Source organism: Pelmatolapia mariae, linkage group LG15 (genome assembly GCF_036321145.2).
Source record: "Pelmatolapia mariae isolate MD_Pm_ZW linkage group LG15, Pm_UMD_F_2, whole genome shotgun sequence".
Lineage (NCBI taxonomy): Eukaryota > Metazoa > Chordata > Actinopteri > Cichliformes > Cichlidae > Pelmatolapia > Pelmatolapia mariae.
This window is the reverse complement of record NC_086240.1, coordinates 5267380-5287923: the sequence shown is the minus strand read 5'-3', so window position 1 is coordinate 5287923 and position 20544 is coordinate 5267380. Positions and strand designations below refer to the sequence as shown.

Sequence of the window (20544 nt, the reverse complement as noted above, 5' to 3'; positions counted from 1 at the left end):
TCACTTTACCAAGACAGGTAGACAAGCCAGTAGACGTTCTCCCATCGGTCTATGTCTGACGTCTTCTCAGGCTGTGCTAGCGTGTAAAAAGTATGAATTGGCAGTTTTGGCCCACAGTCCTTGGATTTCAGATTCAGTCAACATGTGAGCAGCATACATGTTACCATGCCGACAGACACATGCAAACACACCATAGTTAGGCAGCAGGCCATTATTAGCCCATAAATTCTGTCGCCTGGAAAAGTGTATTGTGCCAAAGGAGAGTGTGTGTGCATATGCATGGATGCCCATGTGCCAAGCCATGGGGACATCTGTGGGAACAGTGAGTTGGCTCTAATGGCCAAGTTGGCCATTAAATTGTGCCTGGGGAGAGACCCCTCAGAGGAATGTAATGTGTACCACTGAGCTTTGGCTCGGGCTCTCTGTCGTGGGAACCCTGAGTTGTTAGCAAATGCTCAAATCACGCTCCTCAGAATAGATAGCGAGTAAATGTTCACTGATCACAGAGTTTAGATTAAAGACGCACATGGCTCCTGTGACATTACTGTTGGTGTGTAAAGTCCTGCTGTAAATTCTCAAACGGAGAATTTCTCCGCCATAAGCATTTCATCAACACGACTCGACAAGCCGGATCTGATACTCAGATCATCAGATGCTGCATACTTATAGACAGTGTTGGTCAAGTTACTTGAAAAAAGTAATCAGTAACTAATTACCGATTACTTCCCCCCAAAAGTAATCCCGTTACTTTACTGATTACTTATTTTCAAAAGTAATTAGTTACTTAGTTACTTTAAAAAAAAAAGATTTACAACCTGAATACATAATAAAGCAATAGATCTTTCAGCCCAATTCTATTCTATTCTATTTTTTCTGCATAATCCATCATATAAAATGTAATCAGATGAAAAAGTCTCTTTTTGAAACTAGTTTTATTAGTTTTAATCTTTTAACTTCACACATGAAGTAAACATTAAATTATATGCAACATTCTCTGACTGGAAGAAATTTGTTTAACATTTAAACCTATTTTCTGCATATTCCAGCACATAAAATAAAACAGTTTTTTGTGTTTACACTCACTCTTTCAAATAAATGCACGTAAAACACAGCAGAAAATAAATAAAATCAAAGACTCAGCGGTCCTGTTGCTCTATTTTCACCTGTATAGCAGGAGTGGGGCAGGCGGAGGTTTGCCCTGGTGCAGGTGTGTCTTAGCGGTCAGTGGAAGGATCTGGGAGTTTCACATTCCCGCTGTGGCAGCGTACTGTCGGTGCTTGCTCGGAAGTTTAGGGTTTTTTTCGCCGTAAAAAGAAGTTTTCTTCCCACGCAGTGAGCAGCGGACGCTAATGTCTTTGTCACTTTTTACAGAATCAAATTCAAAGTAAGGTCAGTACTTCCACGCTTTAAACGCTGCACGGTCATACTCTCTGCCGCACTCGTTATATTATCCATTTTTGATCTGCACACAGCTGTTGCCACAAACGTCACACTCACTTACATCATTGTCATGAGACACTCTCGCAAAAAAATCACGGTTTTAGTAACGCAGTAACGCAGCGTGCTTACGGGAAAGTAACAGTAATCTAATTACCTTTTTTGCAATAGTAATCCCTTACTTTTCTCGTTACTTGAAAAAAGTAATCGGATTACAGTAACGCGTTACTTATAAACTTCCGTTACTTGTAATGCGTTACTGCCCATCTCTGCTTATAGACCTTCTGTTTTTTGTTTTTTTGTTTTTTTTTTGGGGGGGGGTTGTTTTTTGTTTTTTTACCATAGGCTGACCATAATAAACAAAATAAGCATTGCTCTGCATTCATTAAGGTGTGAAACTAGCATTTCAGTCTATAACGTCCTCAGGAAAGTGTTTAGTTTGGTCACAAAGGGAGTCATGATCTGTTTTCCTGCATAATTACAACTGGACTTCTTTTTGCAACCACAGGAGTCTCCTCCTACTGGCCAGTAAAAGGTTTTGTAGGTTTAAGACTCTTTTGTATTAGCTTAACTTTTCAGGCATAAAGGTTTGCCCGTCTTTAATGTGATCTGTGACAGTATCTGAGTGAAACGCTGACAAGCTTGGTATTTAGAAATGGTCAATGTTTTGTTTATAATAGTTTTAATAAATGTAAAACTACGGTTCCTACATATCCCATAGCTCAATCCTTCAGTAGTCCCCAGATTGTGCATGTCTTTCAAAGGCCATGCCTCCAGTTTGTACTGGCATATTTTTAAGACTCAGTCTAGAAAAAAAGGTTACCCTGATGATTATCATTGATCATTATTTGAGGCTTTTTAGCTATGGGGGGAGAGCAGGGTGCTGCAGCATTAAGAAAGAAATCTGGGATATTTTTAAAGGCTATAGTGCTTTTAAAGGAGGGCAATTGAGGTCTGCTACTTGTTTTCAGGATTTAAGATACATAGAAAGTTTTATTTAGTCAAGGGGAAAATCTATCAAGAGTAGCATTTATTTATTATAGTCATATGATATGAAATATATGATGATAATGAATCATTTTACCTAAAAATTTCCAATGCTTCCTTCAGAGCCATGCAAAACTTTATACAGCTAATTTCACAGGCATGACTGATGTAATCTTCAAGTGTAAAATGACTGGAGAGTTCCAACATATGTCCAATCTCTGCACAAGCAACAAATTCTGCATAAAATTGCCCAGCACATGTCTTTTCTCTCCATTGACCAGTACAAACAATGCAAACTGCAGTACTATAATTTTGTTGGATTTCAGAAATTTACAAAGAAAAAACAAGCAGTGTTTCTCATTTCTCTGCCGCCTTCCTGCTTAAGCCCCATTTCTGGCAGCCAGTTGTAAATTAGAAGAGAGGAACAATTAAATTCTCAGGGACAATGTTCAGATAGACATTGTCTGCATTGTGTGAGTGTGCCTGTGAAATGAATTCAGATTCCACATAATGCTGTGCTTGTATGGTTCCAGTATCCTTTTTTTCAGTCATTCAGTCATTGTTCCTAATGCTGTAGAAGCTGTGTACCGATAGTGCCAAAGTTAGCTGCAGTGCGATTTACTGTCATAAGAAAATGTTTTTCCTTTTATTGTGTTGGAGTGCATTTTCTGCATTCAGGCTATTTTCATATTTTATTATTTGATCTATCATCTGTTTTCAGTAATGTTTATTTCATTTTTATTTATTCAGCTTTTCTTTTTGAGATGTGTCTTAAATAGGCCCCTTGGGCCTTCTGCTAAGTTACTATCTGGTGCTTTTGTGTGATATTTTTGTGTCCTTTATTTTTTATGTTTTTAAATAAAAGCAAAAGCTAAATTGATTTTACTTTCAAACCTGCACTCTTCTCTTAGTCAGGGATTTATAAACCTTATCGTCTTTGGTCTCCAGCACAGATTTGTGCCTTACCTTTGGTGGTTTTAAGTAACTCGTCTGCCTGCCTTTTAAAGTCTGCGTCCAGTTCACCTGGCTTGAACTGCAACCCTGCAGTACATGGAGGATGAGTCTGAATAGTTCATGCAGCTCAAGGAGACATGCTGACACTGATGGATCCTGTTGGTCATAATGCCTAACAGTATATAGTCAGAGTGAAAAGCTTCTGAATAATGTTATCTGTGATCAGACTGAAAGTCTGTCAGACTTGAAGGACAGATGCAGTCTGTTCTGGTGGTTTTTTTTTTTCTGCTTTTTTTATTTTGTATTTTCTGGCCTACTTTTGTAGTTCTGCTTCTTTTATATCAGCACAATATCTCAACATTAGTCACTCTAGAGCAGCCTTCAGTTTACACGGACCAAGAAGGATGAAATCGGAAGTCACTGTGCTTTTTAATATCAGCCACGATTAAAAAGTTTATCCTTTTTTGTACTGAACTGATTAGTCGAGGAGGAAGGAAGACTGTAAATGTAGAAGTGACTCATTGCGAGTTCTGTGCTGTTTCCCTTAAGGAAAAAAAGACACAAAGAGATTTATTTTGCGTTCCCATAAGGGCACCACGTGATTACCACAGTCCTATAATGCCTTTGTCTGTTAGCAGTTCCTGCTTTGGTGTTATTTGTCTGTCTCGGCCAGCTGTGCGTCCATATGTAAGCCTACTTCCTGCCAATAAAAAGAAAATCAAAAAAAGCCCAGAATCGTATAGCAATTGCTTAGCATATGACTGTACTCCTAAAGATGAAAACATGTTCATAAACCCTTAAAAAGTAAAAAGGAAGTCTGCAAACAAGGTCAACTTCTTGCCTGAAGGCTTTCACTGAGCTGTATGAATCATTGCATTGGTTATGCTGTTATAAACAGGATTTTAAAAAATCAATTAAGCCCTCTGTACTTTATGTTTGATGTCTCCCACCCAGGGTTATCTGTTTCAGGCTGTGTAAGTGGGTTAGGTAATGTGCTTCACCACACATAACATATTATTAGGAGCAAAGGCCATGTTGCTTCATTACGCTGTATATTTGAATAAAAGGCAATAATTTGCCAAGCGAGTCTGTGATATTTGTCTGTAAGAAATGTACTTTGAGAAAAAAAAATGTTTCCCAAAATAAGATTAATGAATGCAGCGCATTAGTATAAAGACTTCCGTGTCAAACTTCTAAGAAAAGTATGAAAAGAGTCTTTTCATGTTTTGTTTTTTTGTTTTGTTTTGGGGGGTTTTCTGAAGCAGGGTCTGTGTGGAAATCTTTAAGCTAATTTACTGATCCAGACAACAATGTGAGTGAGTTTAATTAACAGTCCCTGCCTGCTCTCTACTGCAAATTGCAGCCTTTTTCTTTTTCCTTATCGGCTTTACTGTACTGTATATGCTGCATGACTAAGTCTGACATTATCTGCCAGGCGGGTTTATGTAACATTAGCTGTACAATATGCTGTAAACACAGCTGGCTCTATACGGCAAAACAGTGCCAAGCAAAGTGCAGACGGTAATTATCCTTGTTTTTTTATTTATTTATTTATTTTAGTTGGGAAATGTGTTTTGCTGGTTTCATTAGCATCTCAGCGAGACACGGAGGCAGTTTGTGAGATAGTGTCATCTGTTATAACAGACAGGTTTACCTTGCAGTAGACTGCTGATGAACTTTTGAGACATATTCCACAGCTCAACATAAAACAGATAAAACCTAGAAAAAAAAGTACTGCGTAATTATCTCTCTTTCGCCGTACTTGTCTGTACTAGTTTCTCACTCACAATGGTTTTATTTTATCAGGCTGATGAATGTGCATTGTTTTCCTTCCGATCAGAATATTGCATTTTAAATAGCTTTATCCATGAAAAAGGCCACGTGATCTGCAGTATGCTGCCTAGAGCACTATTAACCTGATTTATTATCTAGACCAAAGAACCAAACGCACTGCTTGCGCTACGCTGATTTTGGCTTTTTATACTGGACGATTATGAGAATTGATCAAACCGGTCAGGCGATGAATGAAACCACAAGTCTTGTTTTGTTTTGTGTTTTTGTTTTTTTGCCTTACATGTGCAGTTTCCCCACTTCTGGCTTAGATTTGAGTGATTAAATCCTAAGTGAATGTGTTTAAACCTCAGCTCTGATGCAGCGCAATCAAAGAAATTATGAAATTGTTCCATAAATTTACGTAAATATTTGGTAGATTTTGTTTGAGGCCAGTATGCGCAGCTACTTTTTGCCATTTTGCTCTAATGAGAACTGATGCTGAGGATTATACAGCTGTGAGTGAACAATGGCTTTTATTTGGTCTCACTGCAACTTTAGTTAGTACTAGAAATATTCTGCAAACCTTTGAGATCAAATTTCTTTCAAACCAGACTACATATTAATTTGATGAATTCAAGTTACCTGCTGTTTAGCAGGAAACCCTGTTATTAAGCACATGCCTATTAAGCTGCACTTAAACAGCATTTGGTGATGTCTTTACAGCAACAGAACTGGCATGCGTACACAACATTATAACAAAATACCACCCAGTGCAACAATATGCTTCAGTGTTGTGTCATTTAGAGCAATCAGCTGTCGAGTTTCTACTGATTCTCTCTGAAGAACCAGTATCTTACTGGATGAAGGGACCCCCCACATACACACTAGCACAACTCCTCTTGCTTCGTATCCTCCCAGGAGTATAATCATCATTTTCAAAATCAAAGGAAACCAAGTGGTTCAAGGGTCTGTCACACTAAGGAGGCCACAGGGAAGGACTCGGGAGCAAATAATGCTATTATAATTCGTCAGTGACATAAACTAACTTGACAGGTTTATCCAATTGCCTGACATTCATAAACTGCTTGCTAAATCTTCACACAGGTTCATCAAATCCCAGCGCCGCTTTTGTTTGAGCTAACAATGGCAGCTCTGCTGTCTTTTCCATGGTTATTAAAAATCATCTGCCTTGGGTATTGTCATCCCTCAATAAACAAGCCCAAGAAGCAGAGGGACAAACACAACAACGTGTCATTGAGGTGAATTACTATTCTTTGCCTGGAAGGTCATCCTGTAAGCTTGTTTCTGGATCTTGATTAAAATGCCGTGTTCTGCCAGTTCCTTCTCGAGCTGTCAGAAATCAGCTTTCCGACTGTGACCGGAAAGCTGAAAAGTTGATAGATTCATTTAGTTTGTGCCACATGTGGGCATAAAATTAATTCTCACAAAGTTAACTGTGTTATTAGAAGAAAAGGCTGGTGAGAATCACTCAATCCAGGAGTATGAAATTATTTTCGTTTTTGGAGTGTTGTGATATGGAGGATGTAGAATTTGCCACAACATGGGGCAGACATGTTATGGCATAATATAATCTATGTATATAATCATATATATATATATATATATATATATATATATATATATATATATATATATACATCCATATACAGTGTTGGGGAGTAATGGAATACATGTACCAGCGTTACGTATTTAAAATACAAAATATGAGTAACTGTATTCCGTTACAGTTACCGTTTTAAAAGGTGGTATTCAGAATACAGTCACTTTGTTAAAATGAATGGATTACACGGCGGTATTTTCCTGTTTCATAAGGCTATGAACCCTATATTTTTGGTGTCCACGCCGGTGGAAACTTGAATACTTGAAAACACGCATTAAGAGGCTCTCGTGTCTGTGTCTCAGTCTCGCGGCCCATGTCACCTCTACTTGCGGCCCGCATAATGACGTGAAGAAATATTTAAAAAAATTATTCACAAAAATGATTTAATATGAAGGCAATAGGCAGAGTGTTACAGGCATAGCCCTAAAGAATGTAGCTTCATGGGCAGTGTAGTCCGTGCTGCAGGGAGAATGGACTGCCGTACCCGTTATGTGTCTGTGAGCGAGGGAGGGAGAAAAAGAGTCGAAAAGTAAGAGATGTCACCGACCAGAAACAGGAGATGGAAGCATGTAAATATATAACATATATACACAAAAGTTGACCCAGACAACAAAGTAAAGCTAGTTTTCGGCTACGAGCCCGACACGGAACCCGACGTATTAGCCAGAGGTCTCTTTACGGTTTTATGACCTGTTTTATATTCGCGCAGAATAGTTTGACTTTTGGCTTTTGGCTTAAAGGAAGTCCAAGGGCCAGATTTGCTAAACAGGAAAAATAAACAAAGGTATTCTGATGGCGGTTGAAAGTTGTGCAGGTGATCTGTTAACAATGCATTCATTTATAGACTGCAAAGCAGCCAGCTCATTGCAGTAATTACAGACGCAATCTACCAAGAGCAGCTCAAATTAGTAGGGCAAAAATGAGCATCAAATACATATTAATTCTTCCTCTGCTGCCTCTTGTTGATTTCAATTGCCCTGCTGTTTCCAGACAGAAACATATGCATAAAAGCTGCACTTACACTGCACTAGTTTTGTTAGTACATTGCTCAGTTCCTCACATGCCCTCATCAGGTCTGCTCATTTCTGACCTGCTAATTTGAGCTGCTCTTTGTAGAATGCTGGTCATTACTGAAATGAACCGTCTGTTTGATTAGAGACTTGATTCCTTAGAAAAACAAAGTACAGCTTACTTAAGATAACAAAGTTAGGGAAACTTATTTATTGTGATAGTTACACGTGATTAAACGCACCCTTGATTCCCAAAGGTTGATGTCTCGTTATGACTAGGTCTGTTTTGTGATAAATATGGTCTTTATTTTTAATTATTTCTCTCTCTAGGGAAAGCCTACCCCCCGGAGTTCTACTATGATACCTACAACCCTCTGTGGCAGAACAGGCCAAGGGTCTATGGCTTCAAGCTACAGTGGACACAGATGAACCCAAATGCTGTGGACCGTATTGTTGCCTACAGACTAGGCATCAGACAGGTAAGACTGCTATGAGGTGCCTGCTCATTTGCATTCCTGTTGTTCAGTCTTCTATTCTCTGTGAGCTACTATCACAGCCAGAAGAGCCACGACATGAGTTTTAAAGTCATGAAATGTTGGCATCTGGTACAGTAACTTGTCACGGGTATTGGTCATCCTCTTTCCAACCCTTCATACATAAATTAGAGTCATCCCACGCGACAGGCATGTAAAAGCCTTTCTTATTGCCAAATTAAACACGCGATGGAAGCTTTTGCACAGCGTGCTCGCACTTGCGTGTTGTACCCGATTGACAGAGCCAAACCTCATATCTGTCTTATTGTGCAGTTTTTCAGGACGTGAATGAGCCTTCGTGCGCCGAGCAGGAATCACTGAGAACCTGTCAGGGGCAGTCAGCTCAACATGGTCTGTGGTTTCCATGAATTGTTTCTGTTTTTGCTTTCCATCAGAAGAGCGAAAGGGGTCCCCACAGCTAGAAGTAGCGAGCATAGCTCCTATTTTTTGCCTTTTTTTGTGTTCCTTTTTCCTGCCTCTCAAGTAAACTCCACACATGACAGGCAGGCAGCATTGATGGATGGCGTGGTTACATTTTCTGTTTTGGCAATCAATGAGCACCTTCCACTCTCTGCTCTTCTTTCTCTGTCTTGTCCCCCACCCCCACAGCTCCCACGGCGATGCACATTTGATCTTGCTTTTTTCTCTTTTTTTAATTTAGAGCAGCAGGTGCAGCACCACACTTAGAAACATTTTGAAATGTTGAACTTGCCGCAGAATTTCCCGTTGCCTTTGCAGCATGGAGGCGCATCTGCAACCATGTTAAAAACAAACAAAAAATAATAATTTTTTAAGATGAAGAAATGTGGCGCATGCTTCAGTGAAATCCGTCTAATTTCTGCTCCGAATTAGGGAGCACACCCTGACAGTTGTGTTTGTAATGAATAATATAATTTAGTGTGTGTCTCACTCTACACCCTCAAGGAATTGACGCTTGAGAACACATTTCAGACCCGTTATGTTTGTGTAGCGCAGTGATTTTTCTGTCAACTATCTCAGTTGGTCTGTTTGGTAATAAATTATGTCGTGCTTGCCGAGCCCGTGTACTTGCCAGGGATTAGTCTGAAAACTTGCCAGGAATATACATTTGCTTTTCCTATTTTCAGCTGGTCCTGTGCACATTTGTAAAGATTGTAATGTCTGCATCTGTGCTAGAACGGACCAAATGTAATTTTAAAATCACATTAGCATTTCAATCTAATGTGCATTTCTTTATTTAAAAAGAACAAGTGAGAGAGCATCACCACCCAAGTCTGTTTTAGAAGAAGATCTGTGTTTGGGCGAATTAATTTCTTTCCACCTTCTTGCCTTGATATCTCCAAAGGCCACACTGGGGGACCATTATCTGCTTCCTCCGAGGTAAAACGGCCAATCTTCCATTGTCTTAGATGAGAATCAGAGTCAGAGAATCTTTACTGAAGGGAAAATTCTGACTTTTTTTCTGTGGCATTTGCTATATAGTGTACTATATATGGTCTTTGCCTTTGCTAGTGATTTAGGATGATAATAACATTTTCTTATTGCCTTGTGGTGAAGAAAAGTTGAAATCCAGAAGAGGCAGAGGCAGCATGCAAAGAGGAAATGAAAAAGAAGAAGTGAGGAGGAGGAGTGGCTCTTTTTCTAAATTGGAAAAAGAAGAAAGATACCTTTTGAAAAAAGGGAAAAAATGGTGCAGTAAAGAAAGCATCGGCACATGGACTACACCGCTTCATTCTATTTATAGAACCAGCAGCAGCTCCCCTGCCATTCCTTGAGAATCATTATCATTTTCTCTCAGTTTTGAATTAATACTTGAGAACTGGTAGACCTTATGCCTCTGTAATGGACTGCTCCGTCTTATCGCCCAGTGCCCTCATGAGAGACGGTCTGACTGAAGGGGAGGGAAATGGAAATGACTCTCAAGCTGAAAGGCATGCACTGGTCAGAATCACAAAACACAAATCGCTGCACCTGTCAAGGAATCAGTGGAAAAGTGTTATATCTGCCTTGTTTTGATACTCTTGCAGCTTGTTTCAAGCCCTTGTAGTCTGTCCAGAACCTTGATTGCCTGTTTCCATTCCTAAGATAACTTTTTTTTCAGCTCATATATTGCCATCTTGCGGCTCCCTTTTTTCCCTTTTCTGCCTCTACTCCTCCTTTTTTTTTTTTTTTACATCTTTTTCAATTGATCTGACAAGTCAGGTTGTGCAAGCAGATCAATAGAAGTCATACTAACTACATGCAAATAATCTGCAGTAGATCAGCTTGTCTAACGTTATGCCAGCAGTTGGTTATTCTGAAGTTTGTCTTCAGGTCTATTGGTATCGCTTTGATCAGTTCTGCTTTATTTTTATTTTATTTTTTTTAAGTTCCTATAAATCCCCTCCTGAACCGCAGCCACAGTGAAATGAAATTAAATCAATACGGCTCTCTACCTCTGTGGGGAAAATGTGGAGATTGAAAGCTAATGGGATGTAAACAGAAGCCTTAATTGAGTGCAAATGTGTGGATTCAGTGAACATTAATGGGAATCAAAACAATGGGGCTGAATCCATAAGCCTGTAAGTATGTGCATGTGTCAAAGTGTCTGAAAAGTTGAATGTTTTTCTGTTTTTTTTTTCCAGTCAGCATTTAGAGTTTGACTTGATTAGCATATTTAAGCACTGTTGGTTTTAATAAAGGGGGTGGGGGGTTGGGGGTGGGAGTGGTGTGTGTGTGACCTTTTTAAAGCAGCTCTAGCCAAGACCAATATTAAAAGCCACGCGCACACACACACACACACGGTTTTGTTTTTTGTTTTTTTGGCTCAGACATGTGTATATTTAATTTTATTCAGTATTATACAGCCACCTGAACATAAGCAAATAATGCCACGGGCAATCAGAATTTGTGAACAACAGTGAGATAAGGTACATGAAATATTTCATTTTTGGTCCTTACTGCTTAAATCGGGTATTAAAAATACTATTTTTAATATTTATCTTTAAATGTATAAATTTTTGAGCAAACTGGATGAACATCAAGTCTCATATTCATGTTTTAGCCACAGCTTTTGAACATAATAAACATCTGATCTATTTCCAAAAATTCATTAAAAATTACTTTTAAATAATTGTTTCTTTAGATAGATAGATAGATAGATAGATAGATAGATAGAATATCATTATCAGAACTTGGCTGCAGTTCAGGGCCAAACATAAAAGCCTATTTGGTGGACATGTGCAAATCACTATAGCAACATAATGCATGCAGTACACAATACAGGTTTACATAAAGTTACGTGAAAAAGAGCATTTTCACACTCATTCACACAAGGATTCAATAACTTGCAAGCACCCTTTTAGCAGCAGTAACGTAAGTAGTCAGTTTCTGATTGATCAGTTTCTCACATCATTATGATATATCACAATAGCAAATATCCTCACCATATTATCGTTTATTTTAGCGGATTGAAACACACATAGGACGAGACACATACAGGCCAACACTGTGTAATTTATGGCAATTAACTGTCATGCCTTTTGTGCTTAAGGGGAAAGCTAAAAATTTTCGTAGGTAAGGGCTAGAGCGCTATCTGCAATTACCGCAGAGAGACAAAGCACTCTATTTACCTGCAAACTAATGGTGATGAAAACTTGCACGCCATAATTGCGGATCATCCAGCGTCTAAGTAATTACTTAATTGGTATTGTTCCCTCACATGCACACTGACTCAATGCTGTCACACCTTCATTCACTCGATCTCTGTCTCCCTCTGCTAATGGTGCACTTCTTTCTGTATGGTACGGTCACTAATTGTGATGCAGACGCGATCACTTGTCTTTGTTCAGCTTTCCCTGTTAATCTGATAATCAAGGATAAAATGTACCCTCCTTCACTCGCCCCTCACCAGCAAATCTAGTAGCAAAACCCCGTTTTGCTGCTTTGTGTTTCAGAGGGGTTGTATTATATCAGAAAGCATAAAAGAAATTAAAGTTTGTGTGATACCTGAACTAAGTCAGCCAGGAGTTTGCCTGTTTGCTGCGCATTATTGAAAGAGAAGATAGAAAAATCGTGCCAATTCAAGGTCCCTTTATAAAGAGATGGCAAAAAAAAAAAATTGCAGAACATCATGATAGAAATTCTTTAAAGGAATCAGGCAGACAGTCAGAGCACAACTGTACTTACAAAATGTCCATAAAACCTACAATAATGTTTCTTCTGCTAATAGAAACGTGTCTGCTGCTTCTTAATAGCAGTCTTTTAGTTCTGACCCTGGGAGCTGCTTCGAAAGTAAATATGGTTAATGAGCATCTCACCATCATCAGCTTACAAAAGAAATTTGTTTTTGTTGTGCAGCTTGGCATTGGTGAATCGTACAGATGCCTATAGGCATCCCTGTGATCTGTTATTGGTACAGTATTGAGAACAGCTCTTTGAAAAGTGTGAACAGTTCACAGAGACAAGAACCCAAATGATCTTTATTTACAGACTAGTATTCATGCATGGGAGGACGTTAGATGAAGCAAATTGTGCATGAAACAAAAGGTAAGGTCTGTAAAATGATCTAACAGTCAGAACAAATGAAACAAACAAGGAAAATACGGGAAAAAGAAACCCAAGGCTGGTCCAACTGCTTGGCTGTGGGAGGTAACAATAAAAGAAAGAGGAGTCTGTCAAGTATACCATATACTGCATCATATTGATGCTGATTGCTCAGATGTGGAGCAGAAAGGTGGAAAAATAGAACAAAGGGTGAAGGGGAACATACCAATCCTCAACAGCAGCAGGAACACCTTGCTATCTGAAAATCTGTTAGTTATAAACAGAACTAGCAAATGTCTAATATCCCAAACCTCGTGTGGTTCTTCTTCCGACACAGATGGGGCTCCAGCGCTGGTGGGAGCAGGAGATCCCAGTGGATGGAACAATCAACAAAGGAGAGCTCATGACGCATAACCTGACTGAGCTGATAAAGCCTGAGTCTTACGAGGTGCGCCTCACGCCCATCACGCGTTTCGGCGAGGGGGACTCCGCCATCCGTATCGTCACCTACAGTGGTAAGCACTCCATACTTTTTCTATTGTTTCGGTGTTTTCACAGCCAGCAAACAGATAAAAACAAGTTAAAGGAGACAAGAGATTTTAACTCCCGCTGAAGTTTGTGCTTACGGCGTACGTTCATCACTAACGATGATATCAAAAGTTCGCCGTAGCATCAGCAGTCATTACAAAGATCCGATGATGAGTTATTTTGCATAAGACGTACGAGGAAAGAGCGAGTAAAAAAAAAAAGGGAACTGATTGAAGTAATTTGAATTGCATGTAACACATTCAGTCATCTGTAGACAGCTCGAATTCAGCCGGCTTTGCTTCTTTTCTCGTTTGAGCCAAATGGATGCTGATCAACTGACTAATCCCTTCTTAGTGACCTTCATTGCTTGAGTCAGCTCTCCCCTGTACCGGGGCAAAGGCTGACTTGTTGTGTCTGTGCTTGAGAGATCATCATGACATTGAAGCTTCAGATGACTCAAGCATGTAGCCTGGGTAACAAGACCAAACAGAGCTGGTCAGAGATGAGTCATGCTTTGCTGCCTTCGCTCAGTTCCCCCCTCCCAAAACAATGCAATTTTCTGTCTTTTGTCTTTGTCGGAGGATCTGATTAGTCCCCCGGATTGTTTCTCATATAATAAATGGCTTTTCAATTTCACATTGTAAATATTTTGAAAGGTTCTTGCCCTCACCATGCCTGACATGGACCCTGACATGAAAAGCATAAAAATCTTACTGTACATTTGCCCAGACTCAGTGGCCAGATAGAACAGTAATAATTTTATTTGATTTATTTCATATAGACTACAGTAATAAAAGTAATAATAATAATAATTATGTAGCAATTTTCTAAAACAAGCCACAAAGTGCTTTACAAATACTCAGATATTATAGAGAAAACCGCAATAATTACCCTTTTTTGGAAGAGCTCGGCAGCACTGGTAATGATTTAATACGCAACAGGGAAACACAAAACAAAACCAGTCGCAGGGAGAGACGCCGTCTGCCCAGAGCGTGCCGGGTTCCAAAGGAAGTGGAGGCAGTTTGTAACAACAAGCAGAGAGCAGATCGGTGCAGATCGCAGCAGTGCTAACGTTGCTTCAGAGAAAACATGAAGTTACCTGAAGAGAGGGGACAGCAAGGGAAAAAAGCAAGAGCTACAGGAGAGAGAGAGAAAAAAAGGTTGAAAAATTGTAACTAAATAAATAAATACATCTAGTCATACTGACCTCGTCCTCCCTGGGGCCCCCTGTTCTGAGTCCAGGTTGAATTTGTTATAAAAACCGGCAGACTGGCAGAATTTTTTTCAAAGGTTTCCGAGAATGTCACGCTGACTGAAATGGCCACCTTTTACTGCCGCCACTAAAATGCATCTAGGATTTATTTCTGGTGCATCAAAATGTAGTTGAGAGTTGCACTCGAGAATTTTTAAAACAGGAGCACAGTAACATCTGGATCGCCGACCCGTTGATTATTGCTGTTTTTTTTAAATCTTCTATTTACATTTCTGATTCAGATGAAACAAAATCGTCACTCGTTGCTATCTCCAGACTGAAAAGGACTCAAAATAGACTTTGTATTTCAAAATTCTCCTAAGTATATCTCATCCATAGAGCTCAAGGTTGTTTCATTTTGACCTTATAGACTTGCAACGGTTCTCAGGTGGGCATCTCAGACAGTAGCCTTGGATTTAAGGAGATAAAGCAATAATAACAAATGAGGTTAAACTGAGGTTGAATCAGAAGAGTCTCTCTGATAAAAGTACAGCAGCCAAAAATAGCAGCCAGAAGGACATCACAAGGATTTTGTGTACTGCGACCACTGAGAATACATCAAAACACACTGTATTTCTTTACAGAACGAAATAGCAGGTTGCAAACAGAGATAGATTCTCCAGCTTGTGGGATGGCATACTGGCAAAAACAATACAAAGACTACAGTAGTATCCACAGTTGGCCCAGCAGTACCAGTGAACAGATGCACAGGTACTTGAGATGTACATCTTCAGAAACTAAGTGACTGACTGTTTTCTGTCTATCACTGACTGCCAAGTTCTTCCGGAGTGGTGCTGCTGCAGTTGTGAATAATTCAGTTTCACTGCAGCTCATCATGGCTTCTGCAAAGAGAATTGGGAAAGAGGAGAGAAATGAGAGAGGCAGATAAACTTTCTCCGCTGTTATTTTTGTAGTAGTTTGTGATACTGCGCAGTTCCCCCGGTCAACCTTGAATTGAATTCAGTGGAGTTGAATCCAAATGAATCCAGTCGAAGCGAAGTGAGGGGAATTGAGGCTAATTAAGGCAGGGAGTAGCGCAGAAGGAGTGATGGAGGCAGCCAAGTTGGGACTGGGAAGAAAAGGGAGATACGGGGGAACAAAGTAATAAAAAAGAAGAAGGAGAAAAAAGATAGAAAGAGGAGAGCCAATGCTGACGTGCAAATCGCCTGCCCAGCGAGAGACTGGACTAATTATCACTCTAGGGCTGCTCTGTTCTCCCACACACAGCATAGCGCCACGGTAGCAGGCTAATGTAGGGCTGAACCGTATCCACTCTGCTCTGAGACTGATGTGTGAAATACAGCCCAGGACCATCTCCATTATCACTCCCGTTTCATTCTCACTGGGGAACATGGACCTGTGGGGCATCTGTGTATGGGCTGTAGCACAAAGGCTTTATGGGTTTGGACATTTACAGTGAATTGAAAAAAAAGTTATAAAAGTTCTTCTATTTATTGCTATGTAATCGCTATGTTTAAGTCCTGTCCTGTCTTTGGTATATAAATCTAAGGCAGCATTTTCATGGCAGTCCTGCAGTTGCTATTGTCCTGATTCAAAGACATGTCCAAGATTTGACTGTTTGGGAAGCTCCCAAAGGGTCCAAGCACGAAAAAGGTTTACTAACCTAAATTAATCATTTTAATTACTTTTGCATTTTTATTAATTTTAATTGGATTAATTTGTGGCAACCAATGTTGCTTCACCATAAGGAGGCTGCGGGATTGAATAAACCTTTAGCCCTGGCTCTTCCAGTCTAAATTTGTGCATAGACTCAGCAGACACTTTGGTAATTGCATTCATTTATTCATTTATTTGAGTATTTGCATAAATGGGAAGTTGAACAGCAACCGATAAACGTATTTCATGTGTTTGCCTTGCACAGTGGGATAGTCTCTTCCTCCTTGTGACCCTAAAATGAAAGAAATTGCAAAAAACGAAGAAAACCTACAGAAAAAACACGGCTTTGTCTGTTTGTTAGCTGTTAGCTTAAACATTTCTGCCCTGTGTTAAATTGCAACATAAGTCCTCCATTAGAGGAAGTTTTTTCCATCATTGCCCAAAAGGCCGAGCAATCATTCTGAACCACATAAAGTCGATGGTAGCAGCTTTTCTGTGACTTGGCAAGAAAACACAAAAGCGGTTACAGTGTCCCCAGTTGCAAGATGAAGAATGGCTATGTCACCAAGCTCTGAAGATGCTCTTTTAAATTTTGCTGCAGTGACAAACTCAGCATCTGTTTGGTGTTCCTCATAACGCTCCCCTCCCACTATGTCTCTCTTCCTCTCTGGTTTCCTCCAATACACAGGATTTAATGTTTAAGCCTCCTGTCAACCCTCACAGTGTCACAGTAAAACACTGCTGCTGTTTCTTAATATTCCATTTTTATGCACCTTGCAGTGACATATACAACACCTCTCCTTAAGGCAAAACTCCCTAAATCTTATATTAAATTCAGTTTCTCGCTGTAAGTGGGGTGTTTCTGTTTGACCAGCGGTGACTCAGTGTTAAAGCTGTCCTAGGTTCTGTCTCTTTGTGTTGCTGTGAAGCATGCTTTAACCTGAGAATTCAGATTATATTTTATCTATATATTTTTTAAAGCTACCCAAAGCTTTCAGCACATAGCTTCTAAGGGTTGGTACTATCTTCCTTAAAATATTGCGGATATTTGTTGATCATATAATCATGTACATGACCAATAAGATACAGAATGTGTTACAGCGCAGTCCTTGGCTACAGCTATAGCTATATAGTAGCTGCTGTTTTGTTACAGTATTTTGTACATGCTCAGTAGTTCTGCTTTATAAAGTACTTTCACTTAAAGGAATACATTTATTCAAGATCAATACAGCTTTCATATCTGTTCATTAAATATAAGCCAGGAGTCAGTGAGCTTGGATTAGAACAAAGACTGAAACAGCTAGCCTTGTAGCAGTGACTCCCCAGAGTTTCTTTTTAGCCTGGCAACTGCACAAAAGCCTTAAAGATCTCTGAGCTATAGATGTTTTCACTCTTTTTTTTCTTTCTTTTTTAGTTGGTAAGAATTAAATGATATATGACATATTAATTATTGAGCTTTAGAGGCGCTGGTGTTTGGGATTCTTTACCTCCTGAAAGATTCAGACAGAGCTAGCTGATTCTCGCTGTTTCCATTTTTCATGCTAATCTATGCTCACCAATTGTGCAAGGCTGCTCCAGAGTAGTTTTTGCGTACTGTCCTACAACTGCTCTCATGTGACTCATGGATTCCCTATGCTCAGCTGGATGGCCCCTCTGTTTGACATTCCTTTGAAATCCACTCTTGTTTTTGGTAGAAGAGCTATGACCAGCATATTTATGATTTTAACTATTCTGATTGCTGCTGTAACATGGTGTGACATGACATGACACATGATATCCCTTTGTCTTTTTTGTTCTGTCATTTATACTTCAGTTCTTTAGAATAAAGGGAATGCCAGTCCATCAGTGCATATACGTATATGTGCACTAATGAAAGAACAGCCTTGCACGGGGCTCAGCTTGGCTCGGGTATGTCCGTGTGTTACTGCAGGACTTGTTCAGAGCAGTGCATCCTCAGTACAAGGCTTTTGTAAAAAAGGACACAATGGTGTTGTGATGTCGCTCTTGTTATTTTGGTCACGGAGACACGAGGGAAAGATTGCTGAACTACATTTACCCACACTGTCATTATTCCAGCTGATGGTTGGGCAGCTGTGGAGCCATCACAGGGCCTTCTCAGAACGTCATGGCACGCACCCATAACCCCTAAATATGATTGATGGGAATGTGGGAGTGTGTGGATTATATGAGGTCAGTAAAAAAAAAAAAGAATAAAACCAGGCATGCCACTGTTGTCTATGAGGACACTTGGCTGCAGCCTTGGAATTGTCTGCTGCTTTGTAATGTAGCCGCAGGCCAGTGGGCAGGGAATCCTGCCAAGATGAAGTCAGTGATTGTATCCGGAACAGCCTCCATGGACCAATGTCCTTTGGCGGTCAATGAGCTCACTTTGTGTTTCAATCAAAATTAGGCAATTTGGATGGAAGGCATTCATGCATCAAGCATGCAGCTTGTTTTGTCCTCTCAGATGGAAAAGTATAAACCAGGAGTCAGGCAGACATGCACCTAATATGTGCTCTAATACAGAAGTTTGAAAGAAAAAAAAAAGAAAAGAAAAATCCGCTCTTCACTCCACTGTGTGATCACTGGGAGTTTTTATCTTGACAACTATCAAAATTACATTTCATCCTCAATCATTATTTGAGGCTTTTTAGCTATGGGGGGAAAAGCAGGGTGCTGCAGCATTAAGAACGAAATCTGGGATATTTTTTAAAGCCTTTGCAGTGTGCTCGAGGGTTTTGCACATCTCTGCTTTAACGGCATAGCGCATTTGAAGAAGGGCAATTGAGGTCTGCTACTTGTTTTCAGGAGTTCAGACACAGTTACAGACAAGGCGGTATCGTTTCTTAAAAAAAAAGGGCTTCATTTAAAACGCTCGAGTCAACAGCTGAGCTCTGTCGCAGTTTATTTTAATGCTTGTTTGTTTTCCCATATCCAATATAGTCATCTATACTGGAAGTAAAATTATCTGTTTTATGCAAGTGTGATCTGGAGAGAGTGTTTGCATGCAAAACAGTCGTAAAAGTAGCCTCTGGGCCTGCTCTGTGCACAGCTTGATTTCCTCAGTGTGGATGGAGACACTGCTTGAGCAGACACACTCTTTTGGATTAAGGCGTAGTGAGTCAGTCGGGGGAAGCTGCAGGTAAAAAAAAGATGCAGACAACGAAATACATTTTCATAACCACAGTATCGGAAGAAAGAGGGATTTGGGAGGGAGTGAGTGAGAGTTACAGGAAATGGGACATTGAGATGGAGAGAGCCGGCGAGCAGGAGGGGGCCTGAAAGAATAGAGTTTTGTCGGAAACCTCAGCATCCGTTTCGCAGGCCCGAGGCTGTAAGTTGTCATTTAAAACATTTTCTCTGCAACAGCCAGGATGATTTCCTCCCCCTCTGCAGTCTGTGCTGCTCTGTGCAGTCCACTGTAGATTCAGTGGGAAGCGGTGACTGTCGGGCGGTGAGTATTTTCACAGTCACATAAAAGATTCTTAAAGCGTTTTCAAGGGAAGGTGTGCGCTGAAAATGCAATTTTAGTTGCTTCACGGCATGTGTCTTTGTCTATCTCCCCTTTTATCCCGGAGCAAACATACATTTCCACGAGTTACACAACAATAAACAGAAATCCCTCCTTTTTTTTTGTAACTTGAGCTTTTAAAAACAGCAGTTTCATCAGCGCCACTGTACTTCGCCACTCTCACTGCATGTTTTCCTTTGTAGGAATGATTTGTTATTACTCACTTTAATTGGTTGGATTAAAATCAATTCCCTCCATGAACAGCAAGGTTTCATAAATCACCCAGCAACATAGTTTTGTAGTAAAGCTGATGTATCGCATCTATTCAGCCGGTCAGCAATCGATCATGAAAATGCCCATGAATCTTCTTGACAGGTTAAATGGTATTTACTCTGCAAAAAGTGAAGTGCCGACTAACTGGCTCGCTGCAACTCTGTGTGATACCCTTGACCTTTATGTGTTTGCTGCGGCAGTAGCCTCTTAAATTATCAATGAGGGAAGCATTGAACTGTGGTTAGGTAGACAGAATGCAAAAGAAGTCCTCGGTGTATTTCCGTTAGCGTTTGATCTCAAAGTTTTCGTAATGATGGGTTTGAAAAGACAGGATATAAGTTGCAGGAAACTGATTAGCAGACACACTTGTAATTATTACTCATTTTTGTGATTTATTGGCTCCTAAATGGAAGGATAAAATAGGCTTAGTGTTCTAAATGGAAGTCACCTTGGACAAGAACATCAGCAAAGCCGGTAAATGGCAGTAATGATAAGCAGTTGCGCTATAAGCTTATTAATGTGGTCAGGCTGGTCTTCTTAATCCC

General features: G+C 39.9%; 1 protein-coding gene across 2 annotated transcripts in view; it reads left to right on the top strand.

Annotated features, from left to right (window-relative positions):
- The window catches only part of LOC134642677 (MAM domain-containing glycosylphosphatidylinositol anchor protein 2-like), a 191157-nt gene that overhangs the window by 150982 nt on the left and 19631 nt on the right, over positions 1–20544 (top strand). For both annotated transcript variants that reach the window (XM_063494596.1, XM_063494597.1), the window contains 2 exons: positions 8113–8261; positions 13156–13333. In XM_063494596.1, the coding sequence (XP_063350666.1) occupies positions 8113–8261; positions 13156–13333 (327 nt within the window). The remainder of the gene's footprint in view (positions 1–8112; positions 8262–13155; positions 13334–20544) is intronic.